Source organism: Agelaius tricolor, unplaced genomic scaffold (genome assembly GCF_023055355.1).
Source record: "Agelaius tricolor isolate 1412-34295 unplaced genomic scaffold, bAgeTri1.0.p SCAF_16, whole genome shotgun sequence".
Classification (NCBI taxonomy): Eukaryota; Metazoa; Chordata; class Aves; order Passeriformes; family Icteridae; genus Agelaius; species Agelaius tricolor.
In genome coordinates this window covers 14,944,201-14,966,154 of record NW_027269276.1, presented here as the reverse complement: position 1 = coordinate 14,966,154, position 21,954 = coordinate 14,944,201, and the positions used below count along the sequence as shown (strand labels likewise).

Genomic DNA, 21,954 nt, shown 5'->3' with positions numbered 1-21,954 from the left:
TCCCATCTTGAGACATGGAAATCAGTAGCAGCATCAAGTGGATTATCAGGACAGGAGGTAGAGAGCATTGCCAATCCTCAGTGGGGTTTGGCTTTGTTTTGGTAGTTTTTTTTTTATTTTAAATTCACACACACACAAAGAGTAAAAGCAGATAACTGCTAAACAGGGAGCTCTGCAGCAGGCAGGCACTGGGGAAATGGGATATGAAAAAGAAAGGGCCAGAGAAGTGAAGTCAGAAAACTGTCAGAAGTCAGTAGTATAGTCAGAAAAATGTAATGAAAATCAAATTTAAAAACATCATTAAAACTAAAAGCAATACTGTAACTATTAATAGAAGTGCAAACAAATATATCATTTTTTTGCTAGCAGCCAGCCAAAAAATAAACCACTTGAGATATAAAAATATGATAGCAAAATGAAAAATATTCTGCTTTGTAGCTGATAATTTATCCCCATTAAAGTTTAGTATTTAACATAAGCTATGTCTTTTGCAGATATATTCTGTAAACTTCTGAAAATGTTTGAGGGATCAGTGAAACTATGGAGAAGCAGCAGAGATGCTGCATGGCAAATGCACAATTCACAGAGGAGCAATTGATGCCAAGTGATGCAGACTCCAAACTCTCATTCCTGTTCCAGCAGCTCTGCAGCCCATGCTCAGTGAAACATTGCACTGCTGCCTGCCCAATTAACATCTTATTTTATTGTCTCAGCAGAGAAAAAAAATCACTGCATAGCTGCTCTTACAACACAGAAATAACCCCTTGCTATACCTCAAAATATGATAGCAGTGAACACAGTTTGTTACTCAGGTTATTACTAGATACAACAAAGGGCATTCTGAACATCTATTTTACACATCAAAATATTGAGCCACTGCATATTCAAAGATAATATGCCAATTTTTAGGATGCTTTTGGACCTTCCACTAACTACAGACACCATAGTTTATAAAAGGCTTATCAAAATTCAATTCCCAAAGTGACAAAGAGCAGGCTTAGGTCAGGTGTTAGGTAGAAATGGTTCCCTGTGAGGGTGGGCAGGCCCTGGCACAGGTTGTTCAGAGCAGCTGGGGCTGCCCCTGGATCCCTGGAGGTGCCCAGGGCCAGGTTGGATGGGGCTTGGAGCAGCCTGGACAGTGGAAGGTGCCCCTGCCCACGGCAGGGAGGATGGAATGAGATGAGCTTTAGGCCATTCTGTAATTCCACTACATACATTGTGCTCCAGAATCCATGATTCTTGCTCTCCTACTGATAACAAACTCATACAAAAATTCATTAGTTTCTTTAAAATATCTTCCTGAAATATAAGAGAGTTAAAAACTCTCTTATATGTGGTACTCTGTTCCCATATCACAGTTATTTACTCTTGTATTCACTGAAGTTCTTGTCTCCCTTCCTGACAGTAAGGTTATGAGTACTCAGAAAACAATTACTAAAATCATATGTACAATTTTGAAATTGGCAATAAACTACCTATTTAGCAATTGTAACCCAGGGACAGAAAAACCTAATGGTGCTGGTTTCTAAATACTCAAAGAAAAAGCAGTTTGCCACATTCTGAAATACTCTCTAATACATCAACCAATTCTGTAAGTAGTAATAACAGAATAGAAATGTGATCTGAAAAGCTCCTTCAAATTGATCTACATCTTGGGAAAGCCAAATAAACCCAATATTTTTCTGCCTCAAGGTCTCCAAGAGAGGAGATCAGCAAAGGAAGCTTTCTCAAATCAGTCACTTGCATGATTTTATTTTCCTCAAATATACAACCTCTCAATTATATTTTTCCCCTAATTTCTCACTTTTTTTTTTTACTTTTTTTTTGCAGTCTGCAGGATGTGCTTTTAACAGTACAGAAATCCTGAGCTCTAGGTAAGCCTTCACACTGAGCATTTGAGTGAGTCAAGCTGTGCAAGACATCACAGTGCTTTCCTAGAACTCACTGTCAATATTTGGAAACTAAAACCATGCTTTTTGTCTGCATTTAGTGATTCTGCAGGGAGGCAGTAAATTATCTTTCTGTATGCTGTTATGGCTTGTCATCTTTAAGCTATAAAATCCATCTCCACTTTATACATGAAAAGAAATCACTAACATTTCAAACCTTGATATTAGTTAGAATACAGTCCTAGCCTAGAATTTTCAAAGCAGATGAAGTAAATAAGATTCAACACTGAAAGGAAATCACAGTAATTAATACTTCTAAATGACTCTGAAAATTTGAATCTTCATTTTTCCTTCTTCTGAAAATGACAAACTGTATACATTTATGATTTTACAATACCACTTACCTGTCAGTAAAAGGCTATAATTTGTTCTCTGTTGCACACCAAATACCTTTAAAATCAAAGCAGAAGACTTAACTAGAAAACTATTAAATATTCAAAGTAATTTTCTGCTACAGCTCGAGTCAAACATGACTTGAGTCACATAGTGCTGGCTTCCAATTTATAAATCCTTTTAGCAGTGTTATATAAACACAACAGAAAGTGATTTTCTCCAAGTATTTGTACAGTAATTCCTCTGAGGAACAATAAGAGAGAGAATGGAACCAGAAAACACGTGCAAGTGTTAATAACTGGCAGATTTACAAACATGAAACATCCTACATACTTATTAAAAAATCATTTCAATGACAGCTATTACACCTACTACCAAAAGCAGTTCTAATGAACCAGAGACTGTCAGATTATTCCAGCATGGCAAGAGGATCATCAGGGACTAAAGCAGGAAGACAAAACTGGCTGAAGCCAAGGAGAGACATGTAAAGCTTCTTCTAGGGACACAAAGCCACAAGATTTGTCCATGGCAGTTATGACCAGGAAAGCTCCTCCCATGAAAAATTCTCCAGCCTTCTCCAAACCTTCTGGGTTTTTTCAAAAAATGGTAGCTATGACCAGTTATTCAATACTTTTAAAAGTTCCAGGGTATGAATGCAAATCAGAATTCATAAAAAAAACCCTGGGATTAATTTGAATCCTTCAACTAGGCATGGCCTATTGAAACACACAGCATCACAGAGTGGCACCAAACCCACCCATATCTCCAGCTATCACCCAGGAGTTTGCACCCCTCAAAAAGCCTGCTATGGATCAGCACAGGGAGTGTGTGCAGCTCACCGAAACAACGTGTGTGTAACAGGAGTGTCACACCCACAGGCAGGGCAGGCCAGCAGGAGCTGAGCTGCCGAGGGAGCAGATGCTGTTGGGAAGCTGACATCCACAGCTCTGCCTCGGCAGGGTTTGTTTTGGTTGGGTGCTTGTGGGGGTTGGTTTGTTTGTTTGTGTTTTTGTTTGCTTGTTTCATCTTGTTTCGGGTTTTTTGTGGTAGGGTGTGGGGGTTTTGTTGGGTTTTTTTGATAGCTGGGGTGTATTTCGGTTGTTTTGTTGAGCCTTAAGAAACAAGATCTAGCTCTAGTCTGAGCCCATGGATTTATATGCCCATCCAGAGCCAGCCAGCATGAGAGATCTGGGGAAGCAGAGCCGCTGGGGGAGCAGGGCCGCTGGGGGAGCACGGCCGCTGGGGGAGCACGGCCGCTGGGGGAGCACGGCCGCTGGGGGAGCACGGCCGCTGGGGGAGCACGGCCGCTGGGGGAGCACGGCCGCTGGGGGAGCAGAGCCGCTGGGGGAGCACGGCCGCTGGGGGAGCAGAGATGCTGGGGGAGCACGGCCGCTGGGCCAGCACGGCCGCTGGGCCAGCACACTTCCCAGTCTAGTGCTACCCAGTCTGCACGCTCAGAGAGCTCCAGAAGATGAATCAGAGCCCAGTGTGCAGAATTCATTCTGGAAGTGTGTAGCTATAATATTTTCTGAAAAATCTTTTCATTAGGATTTTTCTTCTTGAGAAGCCGAGAGGCCTCAGGAACAAAATGTAACCAATGGTTATCTACTGCTGTGGGATGCAACTGGTGCATCTGGGATTGGTCTCATGTGGTTGTTTCTAATCAATGGCCAATCACAGTCAGCTGGCTCAGACTCTCTGTCCAAGACAGAAGCCTTTGTTATTCATTCCTTTTTCTATTCTTAGCTAGCCTTCTGATGAAATCCTTTCTTCTATTCTTTTAGTATAGTTTTACTATAATATAGATCATACAATAATAAATCAAACCTTGTGAAACACAGAGTCAGATCCTCATCTCTTCCCTCATCCCAAGACCCCTGTGAGCACGGTCACAGAAGTGCACATCTGAACCCACACAGCTCCTTGGGGACACACTGGGATAACCATCCACACATGACCTCAAGCTGGGAGACATGCTGCTACCACAACCAACCTAAGAACTTTGAAATATGAAAATCAAGTATTTCAAACAGGAAATTAAAAGTTGTTTGCAAATGAGGATGCTCTAACACTGCTGAAAAGTAAACTCAAGAGAAGTAAGGTATTAATACTTGAGTACATAAAGGGACCTAACTGTCAGAAAATGGGAAAAATGCAGAAAAGGACTTGAGGATTAGTTTAGCCAGGAACTGAAATATAAATAAGAAAGTGACAGAGGAGCACAGGGGCACAGACAGCATCTGGGAACAAATTAGCAGGAGTGTCATCCATACAGATTGCACAGTATCCATCCTGCTGCAATAAGCACTGGTGAAGATTCTCAGCAAGAATGCTCTGCCCAGCTTGCCCACGTATCATTAAATATACCCAACCACTGTAGAGAATCTAGGTCAGAAATAAAGATGCAAAGAGATTTGGAAAACCACTTATAAGTGAAAGTTCTGTATGGTTTACCCAGGCTAAAGAACAGTGGCATTTTCTGGTGGTTTAAAAATCCTCAACAAATGAATGGCAACATTTGCCCTTGTGTCCACCATACATGCATCAAAAAATATCAGAAGTTTAACTTCCAGAAAAAACTCACATTCCCTATTAGGATATATAGAGTTAATGTATGAGATTCATATTAGCACAGTTAAGTGCTGGAAGATGCAATCAAGGTTACACAGAGTCCTTTATTACCTTACTTCAGGAACATCTAAACAAACACTCAGCTGGGATGCTGCTGTTTATAGATGGATCTCACACTGAAAATAGAATAGATGAGCTGTTGATACCCATGCCAGGTGCATATTTCTATAACTTTATGATTTCTGTAAAAAAATACATTCTTGATATTTTATTTTAGTGTGTGCATACATATAAGCACAGAATATGCTTGCAATACTAATTTATTTTCTAATTTGCTTACACAAAATGTGCATGTATTTTTGGACATTGCTATTTATTAAGAGAACATCATAATTCTCAGAGAATGCAGTTTAGCACTCCTTTGGTACATTCAGGCAGCTTTGCTGGTGCACTTACAGTGGATTGGAAGCAGGGAAGGTTTCTGTGTACTCTCCATCACCAAGTATCTCACCTGGGTTTTCAGTTATCACCATGCCCTTCCTAAATCTTATATCAACGCCTACAGTTAAAACTTCTGAGACTCCCAAATTCTTTATCAAACAATTTAGTGGTGAAATCCAGCCTAGGTCTACAAGTTAAAACACAACTATCAATTAATCTCTAAATATAGAAAGACTATTAAAGAACCAGCTGGCATTTTAAAATGATGAAAGCCAACACTGTTCTTTGGCACTAGCTGCTCATCAGCACTAGCTGATGTTGCTAAGCTACTGCTGCTGCCCAGTCAGTTACACACCATCAGGTATTAAACTCATGCAGGCCACTAGGCTGCAGGGAAAAAAAAGAAAAAAAAAAAAAGAGAAAAAGAAGAGAAAAACCCTCACTCAAAATATAGTCCTACACCAGTAAAACTCATAAGTCAAGTCCTGCCATCTGAGTCTATGAAGTGCAGTCTAGCTTGTGTCCAAATGAAATGATTTACAGAGAAAACCAATCAGCCTTTGGTGCTGGTTTGGAGTCCATGTCAGCTTTACTTGCCCTCTTAATTTACTTCAACCTCCTTTTGCTGTAACACAGCTAAGTTTCTATTGTTTTGCTACAATGTAGATAAGTTTTTGTTATATACCTACATTTTGATGAGTGAATTTTTATTTTTGTCAAATAAATTTCTTGATCAAAATCAGAAGGATATTCTGCTTCTGTGGGTCATTTTTCTGGCAGCTAATTAGAGCCTATGAAGACAATGTTGTTTAGTATGTGATCACTGTTAAAAAACTATCTTTTGAGTTTCTGGCAGTTTCTATGAGATGATAGTAGCAGCCTTTTCCCAATTCTTTCATCACTGATCACACTTGGGATTTGCAGCTTTCAAACCCAAACCTGCACTTACTCTTGAGCAGCCCAGCCAGCCCAGGTAGCTCCATTACTATTTAACAAACTTGGAGAAGACTCCAAATATCTTCCTAATCACAAGCAGCATCTCCACAGTGCTTTTTCTCAAGCTTGATTGCATTTTTATTTAGGACATGACTTTCACACCCTTAGCAAAGCTGTGCTGTTTGGAAGTCAGCCTTTTAACTGTGTTGGTGAAGGAGGAGATAATTCTGTTGGTAGAAGACAATTCTGACCACTAAATAATCCTGTCCTTTCCCTCATACACTAATTTTCCATAAGCACTAACTTTATGACTGATGTTTCTTCCCTTCCTCATACAATTCAACTAGGAGGAACATTATTAAGATCAAATAAAAATTGAATGCTTACTGGTTTGGGGTTTTTTTGGTGGGTTTAGTTTTGGTTGTTTCCCTAAGGTGAATGCATAACCAGTAAAAAAACTACACAGAATCATATTTAACCATTTTTTTACTCTCAGTTGAGAATCAATTGGATTCTGCAAACTTTCCTCTGATCAACACTTTCTACAAAGGAGCCAAATGAGAGAGAGCAGAGGAAGAGATCTCAGGTCCACAGAACTGACAGAAAGGCAGGAGGAGTTTAATGCACTGAGGGAAGGGACCCTTGGCTGCATTCAAGCACAAAGGTTATGGGAGCTGGGAGCCAAGGCAACCTGACAAAAGCACCAGGGCACAGCTCCCAGCTCAACACAGCAACTGGAGACCCTCACCTCCACAGACAGAAAGGTCACTGTCAAAACTGTGATATTATTACCTCACCAAGCAGGAGAATTTTCTGGATCTCACTGCTTTTTTCCCTTCTGAATAATTGACCTCCATTTTATAGGAAAACAAAACAACAAACAAACCCCTGCAGGGAGCACATCCTTGAAAGATCAGCTGTCAGCTTACCCTGTTCCAGTTTGTTTCGATACCATATTATGAAATCCCCACAATATAGATTAAAAAACAAACAAACAAACAAAATCCCAGACAAAAAATCCCCACTAAGCAAAAAAATGCCCAAATTAACAAAAAAAAAAAAAAAAAGTAAATATTTGTGCAGAATTTCCATTTCTATTTAAGAGGGTTACTTCTATACATCTGTTATTCCACAGGATTATAAACTGTGAATCTATATCTTGACTAATGCTATATTAAAATCCTAGATTTCTAGGAAATATTCCTTGCACTATCTGCTGGCACATTCCTTAAAGCCTTGCTACAGACCACTGGGTCAGTGAAATGACTGAATTCATTGTCCCTGCAACATGCTCTAGTTACTTTTTAAAAACACGGGTAGGTTAAGCTAGACAAGTTTTAATTTCTCAGGCAAAGAAGGGCAAGAACTATTCATCACTATAATGTTTATTAGAGTTGCCTCAGCATGTTTGTACAACCCTGTTATCCAATGGTAGGGCATATTTAGAGCTTACTGAAGTAACAGATCATCACTTGTCAGATGTGGAAGCACAGAGGGAACAGATAGCACATTTCTTAAGAAAGTTCTTTGGGGATTGAGGAGGTGTGAATCTTGTCTGAGAACACACTATTTGCTTATTCTCATCTTCCCACTCCTCAGGCATTTCAAGTGGCAGCTGGTGAAGCAAACATTTCTCCTATTTAAATGGCCAAGGGATTCTTTAACAGACACCAAAGAAATACATTGATTTTTAATACATTTTATTGCCTTACACTGAAGTTAGCAGCTGCTTCTGAGAAATCCAGTAAACCACACTCCATCCAACTACAACTTTACTAACTAAAACAGCTATATGAGGAAACCTTTTCCATGTTAGAGAAACTACCTTCTTTAACATACAAGCCTACCTTTTCTTTCTCAAGCTATTCACTGGCAATTTAATTGGAAAAGAAAGGAACCCTTTTCTCCAGACCTGTTTGTAAAATTACAATTTTTCATCTTCTTCAGGATGATCTCCTCAGAAAGTATTTTTTACTTCACCCAAAGTACTATTATATGTATTTATACCATTAAACCTCTCATTTCCACCAGAGTCTACTGATTAATGCAATCATTGTGCATTACTGTTAATCCACAGGCTTCTTGTGGGTTTCAAACAAATATAATTACACTGACTGTTGAATTTTCTGCTTTCAGAAAACAGAACACTTCACAAAGCCTCATGCTATTTTTCAGTATAAAATTTCCACATGCTATTCACCTTTGGCATGTGCTTTGGCCTGAGCTGTAAGTCACAACTCACAGCCATGGGCTCTGTTTGGTGCTGCTGCGCCGCCAGCAGGGCAGGACTCGCTGCAATTCCCACAGAGCCATCCCTGGCTGCCCCTCCAGGCGCCAAGGAGCAGGGACAGCCCTGGCTCTCCGGTGGGGCTGGGACCCCTGTGCAGCAGCTGGGCACTGCTGACACCTCCCCTGACACTGGAGCTTCCTGGCCAGTGGGTGAGACACAGCACAGCTTCAGTGCTGCTTCTGCCATGCTTCACCCAAAACCAGAACAAGCTGCAGAAAAGCTGCTCCTGACATTGGTCTCATTTACCTCCTCAAACTCTACACAAGAATTACATCAATAACAGCTAAACTATCTAGAACATTGATTCCTGAGGCAAAGGAGGTCAAAAGGAGGTCTAACATTTTTGATGTTATATGGTTAATAGACAGACAGAAGACACCAGAAGCATTTTTAGACCTTTATGAATCAGAGAAATATTGTTTAAAACATTGCTCTCATTTCTAAATTATCTTATTTTCAAGAATTTGAGCTACTGCTCATTACTACAGCATTCAATTTGGCACCAGATTCTTTTTCTTGATTAAGTCACATACAGCAGATCCAATGAAATATATTGTTTGGGGACTCCCATATAGTTCCTAAATATGATATACCTAACTATAAACAAAAAATCTAATTGATTTTTACTTTCCAGGAGTTCTAAATGTTAGTGCATATAGAATTACTTTTCCATAGGTAAAATTCTTCACAGACCTATATTGTTTCATTGATGTTATATAAATAAAATCAGACACTGATGAAGGGAAATCTTCAGAATCCCAAAATAACCAACCTCCAAAAATAAAAATAAAATTGCTTGCTGCCGAAATATTCAAGACTGAAAAGTAACTGTAACTCTCAAATTGACTCCTTTTCCCCCCATTATTTCTTAGCATCTCTAATTTTTCAAAATAGGTTAATTAACAAGATAATTACTTCTGTAGTTGTGAACCAAAACAGCTGATTGAGGCAAAACCTTAAGCTAACCCCAAATAATTCATACTGGAAGGCAAGTTTTGAAACTGCCAGGACATGAGAAGGAACTGTCAAGGGGAAGGACATGACAATTTGCCTAGTGCTGAATTCCAAAGCCACAAAGGCACTGCTGCAGGGGAAGGTGCAGGGTCAGAAGTAGAAAAGAAATTCTTTCTGCTTCTTTCTGCTCCTGCCCATTGCTTTAGGTTCACAAAGCAGTGATGGGTGTGACTGAACTCTACAGACAAGCCTCCCTCAGGACTCACAGCTCCTGTCCCTGGGGACCACTCTCCCTAACAGCTGGTTTGATATCCCATCTTTCAGACACTTGGCCCACAGGAAGAGAAAATCCACCAGCTCCAGAAGTGAGGTCCAAAGGAAGGCCAAGCTCCTTCCAGGAAATCACTCCTTAATTTTCTCTGGAGCTAAAAAGCAAGCTCTGTTAAACCACAACAGAAGGTCAGCGAAGGAAGATGAGCACATGGCCTCTGGCAGACACCAAATGCCACCAGATATTGGTGTGATATTGGTTATCCTTATTATCTGTACAACACCTTATTGTTTGGAGTGTCATTATTGCTTTTACAGTAAAGGTTCTCCTCCACTCAAAAGGCAAATATTACATACCAAGAGAAATGAGTCTGTCAAGCCACACTGTGAGTATTTGAAAAGCTCAAAGGAAAAGCTGCACTGAAGATTTAAAATACTTAGGTAGGAAATATTTACTGAATTAACACAAACTTCAAAAACAGACAGCAATGATTTAGTATTGTTCCTAGTTACTACTTATTGTAGTGATATTTCACAGGATCTCTAAGTATGGTCAGACTGTGAAGCTTTATTCCAAATTTCAGAAGGAAGAAAGGAAAATTTTTAAGGGAGGAAAAGAAGTTCTAAACTATTATAAATTCCTTAGGCCCAGACCAATATGTGTCACACAAGAATAACCAGGACAAGAGTTTCCTGTTGGGAACTCCTTAAAAAAGCTAATGTCTCCTCTTGTACCAGAACAGATGTGAAAAACTGGTGATGTGAAAGACTCCAGCCTACACCTTAAACCTGACTCCTACCTACCATAACATTATTGTGTCCTTCTGAAAGGACAAGCATTGCTGCTTTATGCATAAAGGCAGCAGGGACAAGTTGTTAACATCGCACCCAAAGCGTGCAGCGCTGTGGGGCAGCCAAAGTGCACCTGCCCCCCCACCTGTGCTGCCCCCTGGCTCCATTCCCTCTGGGCACGGGGGCATCGCAGGAATCCTGTAAGGAATCCTGCAATTACAGACCAATGGCAATGTGTCTCCAGGGCATGAGCCATTATCCTACACGCATTTTCCTTCCTTCCTTCCCCACACCCCCCACTCCAGTGGTGTTTTGTGGCTTGCCTTGTTCTGGTTTTAATGTTACTTTGAAGATAAAAATTATTCATCATACTCTGATGTATCTTAATAAATTCCCACTCCCTAAGTCAACGCTTTTCAAGTATCCTTTATAACCAAATATTTGTTGCAAACTCAGAAATATTCTTTTTTGATGCTCCCTTTTACTCTTTAAGTGTAATGAAAATTTATTTCACATGAAAACTCTATTATGTTTAAAACCACTGCAAAATGAAAACTCAAATCTAGCACTTGAATTAACACTGCTTTTTGGAAAGCAATTTTCAAGGCAGAAAGGACTACAACAGCATCCATTTGGTTTATTCTCATTTGCAATAAACACAATAATCTTGCAGATACAAATCATGTCTGTATAGGCAAGCAAGAGGAAGCTCATCTCTTCTTCATCTAAAGATGCCACACTTTCATTAGGAGTTTTCTAAATGCATTTTTATTTTCAGCTCACAAACAGAAAAACTGAAACTTGCCACAAGAACGTGTAAGTGGTCCTACACACCCCCAGAAAATGTCTGTTTAGGAGGGAACATGTAAAGGGCCAAGTGCACAGTTTGATACTCTGGATGACCTGAGACACATAGACCAGACTGAGCTCCCTTCACGTCAACACAAACACAGGACAGCAGCCTTTGCACTGGAGAGGGGAATATTTAGTTTTTCTTTAAGCCATATATTTCACAAGTTTTCAAAAGGTTTTGTATTTGAGCCTGGGGAAAGATGACATTTGTTTGAACTACAGCTAATTTCAAGATATGACAAAACCACTTTCCACCAATGTTATTTCCGGAATGACAGAGCAATGTCACACATGTTCACAGCAACATCAACATTCTTGATGACTGTTTACAGAGTCAGAACTTGAACACCTCTTATTTTAGTAGCATTAGTCAACAAATTATTCCACTATTTTAGTAGCATTAGTCAACAAATGCTTCCACTGCTCTAACAAAGGAAAACCATTGAGTTTAACTGTTCTGATAGAACCCTGCTCACTGGAATGTATTATAGGGAGATAATGACTTGTGTTTATTATTGATAAATCAGGTTGTCCCTTGGCTCTTTACATGGAATGCTCAATGCTGGTTTAGTGTTTTGTTTGGTTTTTTTTAACTAAAGAGTAATCTTAATTTCTTTAGCAGACAAAAAAATGTCACATCTGAAAAATATCTGCAAACACAATTTTTCACACAGATGAAGAGTTTTTTCCCCTGAAGAGAGTGAATACAAAAGTGACAGCATAAAGCTACATGTTTATTATCTCTCAGTGCCTCTGGACTAAGTGTGCTCAGTTTAAAACCACCTGTTTTTATCTCTCTGGCACTGAAGGCTTATCTAGAATCTTCAGATTAAGCCATGCTCTTTTCTGCTAAAACAGTAGCAAAAAAAAAAAATCTCATAAGTACATTATACCCCACACATGAAAATAATTCTGCTGAGATTGACTCTTTGTCAGTGACAGAAATAACAAACCTGCAGAGTTATCAGTGAGGACATTATTTGCTGGTTCTGCAGAATAGAAATTACTCATGATGATGACTTCTAGAAAGAAGGAAAGTTCATATTCAAAATGGAAACAAGTTTGCAAAGTAGAGTAACTCCTACTTTGTAAATTAGACCCAAAAGTTTAAAATTGTGCTACTGTTTCAACTACCCAAGTTTAAATCAAGCTGTTATAAAGATCAGAAATCAATATGTTAAATTCAGTTTGCCTCCTCGAAGTAAAAATACATATTCTTCAAAATGTTTACATTTTCTCATTTTTATCAGAATATGAAAAAACCAAATGAAACCAATAATAAAATCAAATAATACACTTTTTAGAATATTATGAAATTATTCAATTTTTTAAACCACAATCTATTGGAAAACAATGTCTGAGTATAAGTGATGCAGCAGTAATTGCAGTAAGTATTTCTCATTTACTGCAAATTAGCTCAAAAGTACTCCACCCACTCAAGGCCCTTAAATGTAACACACCAAGCACTGGCATCTGCTCCTCAGAACTGGCTATTTTAATCTGCAGACCTGCAGCAAACTGCCAATGGAGATGTAACCAGGATGGAGGAAAATTCTGCCCAGCACAAAGCATTTCTAGCCATTTGTAGAGAGCTCAGATCCTCTGCACAGTACAGGAGTTTTCAGATTGGCCTCACAGGTTTTACCTGAATAACCAAAGAGCAAGAGGAACATGAGCAGATCTGTTTGCAAAAGAATCTGGTCTGGAGAGCACCCACACCAAGCCCTCAGTGGATCAGTGACTGTTCAGACAGGCTCCATTCTGGCCCAGAGATTTCATCCTCCCAGCAGTCAGATTCCATTTGTTCTCCCAGCTCATCCTCTGGCTCCATTTCACCTCCAGGAGCAGAGTCTGTGTGCCCTGAGAACACCCCTGGTGAGCAGGAGCAGTGAGTGGGAGCACACACACGACCAGACCTGGAACACTGATAGGGACACGTCCACAGACCACCAAAAATAACAATGACCAAATAGACTGGGGACAGGACTGCAGTTTCAAACTGCACAAGCAAGAGCCTGTGAAGGAATGATCAACACAGTGTCCTCACAAACAGATTGCAAACCCTCTGTTGATGGGGTAGACACAGTGATTCTGTGACTTTGCCAGAGATGGAAGACTAAGCTTTGGGGCATATTGATCTTAAAATGTTGCCTGCATGTAAGCTAGGATGCTCTGAATGTATAAATATTCCTCAATTATAAATTCCCTAGGTTTGTCACATTTGCATAAGACGCCTTTAAAGCAATGTGGTTGCTCCCAAAGAGATGAGGTAATGACCACACCACCTGCTTCTACAAGAGCAGCTTTCTCTAAATACACCACTGAAATCGTTATACTCCTGTAAGTTACAAATTTTCAGGCAGTTCACACCTTATACAGTCCCATTATCTGTTCTGCCCTTGGATCCCAGAAGGCACAGGAGTGAGCAGAAAAATGAATTGTGAAAGAATAGCTAATTAAACATGATAATTCAAAACTCATTCCTTTAGTGAGTCACAACATAAAACTAAAATGAAGGCATAAGTTCAGCAGCTGCAAATAACTAGATTATTTACCTTAGAAATTCCCACTTCCACCAAGCTACTTAGCTCTGTCCAAGTTTCTCAATAGACTTTACCTGTTCCTCACAGCTAGCTCTCCTACCTTCCTGGGCAGTATTTACTGTCCTTTACACCAAATGCTCCTACATTTCCAGCATTAAAAAAAATGGCTGGAAAGGACAACGAGTATCCAGGAGAAATATTTTATTTCTAAAGAGACTGAGACATACACCTGTCTTTCTGAAAAAATTTTAATTCTGCATTCTGGCTGCCTACAGAAATACAAAGACTTCAGAATACAGGCCACTTATAATAATATGGGATTAATAAAAACGATGCTATTTCTTCCCTACAGACTGGACATCTCCTGCTTCTTATCATAATTATCTTTGCTTTCTTCCACTACTCCTTCCTGTAACACAGGAAGTTTTTTAATTAAATTGCTCTTAAGCTAAGGCAACAGAACATGCTCAGAAGCAATAAAAGCTGATGTGCCTCATGAAACAAATAATGTTGCCTCCCATGAGTCTGCTATTCTCTAGTGCACTGGAGACAAAAAAATCTCGAGGTTTTACTTAGTCCCAAATCCCCAGAAGTTACAAACAGTTATTTTACCAGGCACAGTTCAAAGAATTAAAAAGGAATGCTGTCATCTTTCTAACTGTTCCTCTGTCCAGCTGATTTGCTGTTATTCCATCAGGATATGGAAACAGCACTTTCACCCTGTTCCAAAGCCCTGCCTGACTACAGACTTCACAAAGCACAGAGGATGCACCCAGGGCCTCTCAGTTCTTATGTTCTATGATGTATCTGACCCTTCCTGTGCACCAATGCCAAGGTTTAACTGGCATCTATTAACAGCCTCGTGGGTTTTCTGGGTTGGATGTTTCTGGGTTTTTTGTCTGTCACACAATACAGTCAGGATGTACAAACCAAGAATGCTAATACAATTTATAATGATCCATCACCTAGACAAGGCACATGGCAGCCCTTGTGCAGCTTGTGAAGGTGAGAAGCAAGCCTGTGCAGGTGACTGATTTTTTTACCAACACCGTGTAACACAACACACATCCCTAGCAGGCTTCCTGAGACACAAAGTTCCAGACAGCTGACCTCCTTCCACAGACTGATCACATTTCAAAGCCCTGACAAACTTGCAAAGGGAAGGAAAGAGGTGCCTGAGGTGTTAGCAAATCCAAAAAGAAGTCAGAAAAAACCCAGGGCTGGTAGTTAATAAAGGATACAGTGGTACACAGTAACAGATAATGCCTCAAAGAATGAAAGTTCGTGTAATTCTTTTGCAAGTGTGTATAACTGAAGGTTCCACTATTTGTAACTAAAACTGAGACTGCACCTTACAATTCCTAACTGAGGAGTTAACAGTGATCAGTCAAACAGGCACTTCTACTTCTCAAAAGTACCATCCCATTGAGCAGCTTTTATTTTGTGACTATCACTGGCAAAAACCTACCATGACTTATTGGCCAGACTGTGAAGAGGCAAAAGATTACCAAGTCACTTGTGGGATTTTTGAAGTGATCCATTTCCTGGTCTTCTAAATTTCACCAAATTGAAACAAGGAACATCAAAGTAACTGTCCTAGTGAGTGGAGGCATCACCTTTCAGGAATGACAGAAGATCTTCAACAGCCATATAGAGAAATCAGTTTCATTTGTTCCCTGGGCTTGACTATTTGATAATCTGCATTAGATGTCTGATAAATCTCCTGAAAACTTTGTCTGTGTGGAAATTTATCTACTCAATTTCCAAACCAGCAATACAAACTCCTCCAAAAGAAGCCTGAAAGTGAACATTTAGAGGTATAGAACATTTGCTGAACCAGCAGCAAACTTCACAGAATAGCAAATTGTTCACAACAAACTAATCATAATGGCTATGTGTGATGAATAGAACCTTTGCAATATTATGTGGTCATTGCAAGGGTACCATATTGCCAGAGTTTCATACCTCCTTGATGTTTTCTTGTAGGCAGCTCCTCTAGGCACTGACTCTTCCTTGTCTTCACAGCAGCCAACTGACTCCAGTTCCCTCCAATCCACTCTTTTATACCACTGTTCTTATTGGCTACAGGTGTGGCCTGTTAACATCAGGCCTGCTCCTAATCTTTAGTAATTGGTTCAGCTGCAACTCTTTAGGGGATGAGATTGCATTCCATGTTCTATCCCCCTACAGCTAGGAGTCCACAGATTTGGAACCTGCTGTTAGAACAACCCTCTGCAGAGAAGGGATCTGCTCACACACTCTTACCCAAGCAGAGTTTCCTCCAAGGAAGCTGCAGGCTGAGCTCTCAGGCAGTGTGTGTTAAGCAGGAGTAAAGAACCAAGCAATCCATACTATGGGTTCTCATGCTCCAGAGAGGATCCAGAGCTCTCACAGAGCACACTCACAAGTACAGGGGACATTGGTGAAAAACCACCTGATAACCACAGAGTTGGAGTTCCATTTCTACCTACAGCAGGTGGACAGGAAAGCTGCCCTTGGAGTCCTAGACATGAAATGTTCCTCTCCAAGACAAATAAACAAATAAATGTGTTCCAGTCAGTGAACACTGGATCACACCACAGGAGCACTGAGGTTCCTTTCTCTCAAGGAACTTGGCCTTGCTTTCACAGCCACACTGTTGGCAAGAGGCTTCTCATGCAAACTTAAAGTTCCTTGCCCCAAGCTACAACTATCACTCTACTCCTTCTGACTATCCACAGGCAATAATGGAAAATACCAGAAGAAGACAGAGCAGGGGAGAGGAGGAAGGAAAAAAACCCAAACCCTTTAGCTGAAATGGAGAAGAAGAGAAAACCACAATTGCTAACAAATTATCTTTATTGTCCTCTCCCCTTCACTTCCACAATGCCTTTGTACAGGAACATGCCAGGACAAGCTGCTGCATGTGAGGAACAGCCCGGGTCACAGACAAGTAGAAGTTTTTGAAAGTTAACTCCTTTAAGCACCACCTGAGGTTTTTAAACCTATTTTGTACAAAGTCATAGAAAACTACAGAAAAGACTCTGACACTCAGCTTTCTCAGTTAATAAATTAACAAGTATATAACATATTTCCCATTTTCCATAAAAGTTGGGCTTGAGTTCACACCAACAATCTCCCTTTATATCTGTTTCCATGTCATAGAAAACTACAGAAAAGACTCTGACATTCAGCTTTCTCAGTTAATAAAGTAGACAGGTATATAACATATTTTCCATAAAAGAAAAGTTGGGTTTGAGTTCACACCAACAATCTCCCTTTATATCTGTTTCCATTTTCAAAGAACACAAAAAAGCAGATATTTCATGAACCTTGAGAACATTCTACATTAAAGATGCTTTTAACACAGACGAATTGATCTGCTCTGAACATGGGATATGGATGAAAAGAGGCACAATTGAGAAGAAACTTAATAAAAAGGAAAGGCAGCACAAGATCTTCCAGCAACACACTTCTACACAAGAACACAACAGCTGCCAAGTAACCGTACATAAAAAAGGAGATAGAAGAATACACAGCAATTACTCTAGTGCCAGAGTAATTTTAGAAACCTGGGTAATCTTAGGATTTAGTTTGCTATTTTATTAGTACTTTGCTCTACTAGAGAGAACTCTGGTCTCTAAGCCTGGTAATTTTCTCAAATCAAGATTGGGGGGTAGCAGGATAAACATCTTTCTGCAAACCTCTAAATAATTTGAAGAAATGACTCCACAAAGTGAGATTTGCTTTTGCAGTCACACACCCGCAGCTCCACGAGCCTGTGGTGTGCTGCAGCTGTCCCAGCACTGGCAGGGACCATGAACATCACTGAGCAGAAGCATTTCCTTCCATCTGGGCATGCACACAACCAGCACACCACAACTGGCACAGGGTTTGCATCTAAAGGGCAAAGGGGGCACAAATATTTTCTCATATTCAAGCAATTATGGACCTACAGGAGAGATAAATAACCTTGTCACTGCTCATACTTCCAGTGATCTACCAGAACTGATTTTGAGACCTATCCTTCCACCATTAAATGGGGCTGGTACTCTGTTCTTGATGTTCTTAACCGGATCAAAGACACTTATGCTCATTTCCCTTATATGAAAAATATTTTCTTTTACCCAATTGAGAGAATGTGAAGAAGAAATCACCATTTTCTCAGGAAACTGCAATGAGAACAAGCTGCCAAGCATTTCAGCACACAGATTGCAAGGTCTTGCCAATGAATGCTGCCTATGCAGAGAATTAACCAGGACCTGCTTATCTAACCCTCAAATTTCCTTCTGCTCAGTGTGAGGTTGACTCTGATTAATTGCCTTAAAAATGTTTTAATACAAAATATATGAAGATAAAGAGTATCTTCCTAATCTTTCCTATGAAAGATAAAATGTTTAAGGTATGGGATGATGTTTAAATAAGCTCTGAACTCGTCAAAGTTTTATGGAAATTATGGTGCCTTGTTCTTTAAAGAAGCTCTCACTTACATGGGTCACTTGATTTGATTTCAAAAAGAAAGTGAGAAATCAGAATCTTTCCTTGCATTTAATTACAGAACTTTCTGTGAGTCGAATATGCAGCCTGGTCTATTTTGAAATTTTTTTCAACCAGTTAGACTGTTACAAACAGTAGGAAATTATTTTCAGAAACATTTGAAATACTCATAACAAATTTTGAAGCCTTCATTTATATTGACAGGTCATTTGCTGTCAAAAACTGCTGAAAAGTATCAATGCCAAGACAACTCATGTTAGGATGTGCATTTCTAATGACTAAAAACTACAGTATACCACATAAACATACAACAAAATAGATTCAGAATTTCTACTTCAATATCAAGTGACTCGGTTATTTACTTCCAAGAAGTGAGGGGGAAGTTGTGTGAAGGCAGTGAATATCTGTGTCTGATTTTGGCACCAAATAAAGAGGGGAAGGACAGTTCCATTCTTTTTCTCTCATGTTACTTAAATCCACCTGTATTTATTTCTTTAACTGCATTTTATAGAAGCAAGCTAAAGACTGTTACTCTTCCATAGAAACATTTTTCAGCTGTGAGTGATGATATATTTAGTGTTTGTTAAATCCACTAAATACCTCAAAGGGCTTTTAGAAAAGGCTGTGTAATCAACTAACTTCAAAAAGTTCTTTAGGGCTCATCATGCTTCAAAAACTGCTCTATTTTCTCTTAGTTCTTGAGACTTAGAGGTGAGGATAATAGAAGGAAATTAAGTTTATTCTAATGCTCAGACAGATAATTTATAAGGTAGAATTATTTTTTCAGAAGGTAAACTTTAGTTTAGGAAACAAGGTACACCTGTCTCATTCTGACAGCACAGGAAACTAAGGCCTTTAAGTCAGCAGTCCTGCAATTCCCTGAGCCTTCCACCCGTTCTGCCACAGGCTGGAATCACAGGTTTGGTGTCTCTGGTGAGCAACAAGCATGAAATCTACATGGGAAACACATTTTCTGTGAAATAACAGAGAGAAGAGTAGGAAACAACCACGGTAAGGAAAACAGCCTGTCTTGGAGCACAACAAAAACCACCAGAAGCGTCTCTGCACACAGAACACAGGAGGTGGGGAAAAGGTGCTATTGAAAAAGTTGTGTTTACCGAAATCCACAAGCAGTTGTGCATATTCCTGCTCACTCTGCCAAGGTAAGAAACAAAGGCTGCCTGAGCTGTGTTGGTTTAGTAGCACATTAAATGTAAGCAGCCAGATTCTGAACCTAAAACTCACACCTCATCACAGCAAATAATTGCATATTATCTTGCAGAGGATCCAATTCAATAGAATGACTATTACAACACCAATGCTATTAGTGTAAACTCATATTTCTTTTCAAGACTAGAATAAAATACAACAAAATCAAGAAAGATATCTAAATAATTAATCCAGAATGACTCTTTTGCTGTGAAGGACTCAGAAAAAAATAATATAATGCATAATAGCATACTAAATAGTTTAAGACTTTTTAAAAATTACACCATTTCTACCACATGCTCAGAACTAAATAACCCAAAATATTTTATCTAACTGCTCTGGTTTCTAACAAGCACGTTTGAAGTTGAAAACTCTCTGGTCCGTTAAAAGAGCTGAAGAGACATAATTGAAACCAGTAACGCATTAAATTAAATGGAGCAAATCTTCACCAATAACACAGAGCCTGTTACCAGTGCCCTCAGAAATGCCTAATTCTTCATAAATGTCAAGCCCCATTTCACTGCTTATGAGAAAAACTTTCATGAAGCGGGATTATCCTAATGTGTCCATTGTGCCCACACACAGATGCAGCCACTCATGATCAGCACTAAATGAGACCACCTGAGTCAGACTATCAACTCTGGGTTTTCGGGTCTGTTTGTTTGTTTTAAATTTGTGCTAGCAGGACACAATGGAAAGTAGACAAGGATGTCACAAAGGAATCAGAAGGACCCCGGTTTGCGCTCAGAGCAAAAAAGCTTTTCCCTCAGACCGGCAGCCTCCCCTGGGGCGAGCCCCAGCCTCTCTCAGGGCTCTCGGCTGCCTCACAGCCCCGGCCTTCCCAGCCCTGCCGGAGCACTCGCGCTCTCCTCGGGGAGCTCTTCCATGCCGTGTGTGTACCTTAAACCCCAGTCCTGCTGTGCTCGTCCCGTTTGGTCACCTCCAGCACCTCACGCCTGGTGCCTCAATTTGCAGCGGCGCCAGACCCGCGCCAGCCGCGTCTCAAGGTGAGCCCAAGTCAGCGCCCGTGGAACGGGCACCGGCGGCTGAGCCAACGCCAGAGGCTCATTTGTCATCCCAACTTTCACCCGACGCTGCTGATAAAACCCAATCCACCTTGGCCAGCCCTTCCAAAGGGGAGATGGAAGAGCCACCGCGCTGCTGCCGGGCCGGGGAGCGCCGCAGCCGTGCCGAACAGGGCGCAGCCGATCGCGGAGCTCACCTGCCCGCCTCAGCGCGGGGAGGGCGCCGAGGCCCGCGACCGCCGCCCGCGTCCCACCTGTCGGGCGGCCGAGCATCCCTCAGGCGCCGGTCCCGCCCGCCCCCTCCCGCGCCCCCCGACTCACCGAGAAGCCGGCCCAGAAGGGGCAGGAGTGGCGGACGCGGGCCGAGGTGGTGAGCGCCAGGGCGGCGAAGCTGACGGCCACGATGAGGCAGCCGAGCACCATCTGCGTGACCCCCAGGGCCAGCATGGCCCGCGAGCGGGCGCGCTGCTCGCGCAGGCGGGACAGGCTGCGGGACAGCGCCGTGGGGCTGAGGGAGCGCGCCCCGCCGGGGGCCCGCGCCGCCCCGCCGCCCGCCGGCATCCTCCGCGCGGCCCCGCGCCGCCTCCCGCCGCCCCCGCGCTCCGCGGGGCAGCCGGGCGCTGCGGGCACCGCGGCGCATGGAGGAGGAGCCGCCCTGCGCCCGGAGCGACCCGCGCGGCCCCGGCCGGGGCACGGCGGGCGAGGGGCAGCCGCCGCCGCCGCCGCCTCCTGTCCCCGCTGCAGGCGCGGAGCGGGGGGGGCTGCGGGGCTGCAGCGCGCGGGCGCGGCTCAACCTCAGCCGCCGGCGGGGGCGGCCCCGCTCCGGCCCAGCCCCGGCGCCGCTGGCCGGGCGCGCTCGCTCGGGGAGCGCCCCAGCCCCGCCGCGGCTCCCGCCGCTGCCGCGGAGCGCCCGAGCCCCGCTGCCCGGCGCTCCGGGAGGGGAGGGGAGCGGGGGAGGGCTGAGCACGGCCAATGGCGGGCGGAGGCAGCGGCCGGAGCGGCGGCGGCGGCCGCCGGCCCTGCGGGCTCGGAGATGTGCGAGGCGAGCGGCGGGCGAGGGGCCCGGCCCGAGGCCCCCTGCAGCCGGACAGCGCCCGGGCAGCGCCCCCGCTCCTGCCGCCGCGGCCCTGAGGGCAAAATCGCTCCCACCTGCGCTTTGTGCGGCAGCGGCACCGGCAGCCTCCCCCCTTGCTCTGTGTGCTCCCGTCCAGCGGCGCAGGAAGGGCAGGGCTGGGTCTCAGGTCTGTGCACAAGGCATCTTGAACGTTTTTTATTTTTGGGTTTTTTTTCCCTCACAGCAAACCGTAACCAAG

At 42.3% G+C, this 21,954-nt stretch overlaps 1 protein-coding gene across 7 annotated transcripts in view; it reads right to left on the bottom strand.

Annotated features, from left to right (window-relative positions):
- Positions 1-21,558, bottom strand: part of ENTREP2 (endosomal transmembrane epsin interactor 2) — a 91,383-nt gene extending 69,825 nt beyond the window's left edge. For 4 of the 7 annotated variants that reach the window (XM_071441685.1, XM_071441687.1, XM_071441689.1 and 1 more), the window contains exon 1: positions 20,963-21,557. In XM_071441685.1, the coding sequence (XP_071297786.1) occupies positions 20,963-21,202 (240 nt within the window). In that variant the 5' untranslated portion in view covers positions 21,203-21,557. Of the gene's footprint in view, positions 1-20,962 lie in introns of all 7 variants that reach the window. The other 3 variants (XM_071441686.1, XM_071441688.1, XM_071441691.1) reach the window with 2 other exon arrangements.
- Between the last annotated feature and the right edge of the window lie 396 nt (positions 21,559-21,954).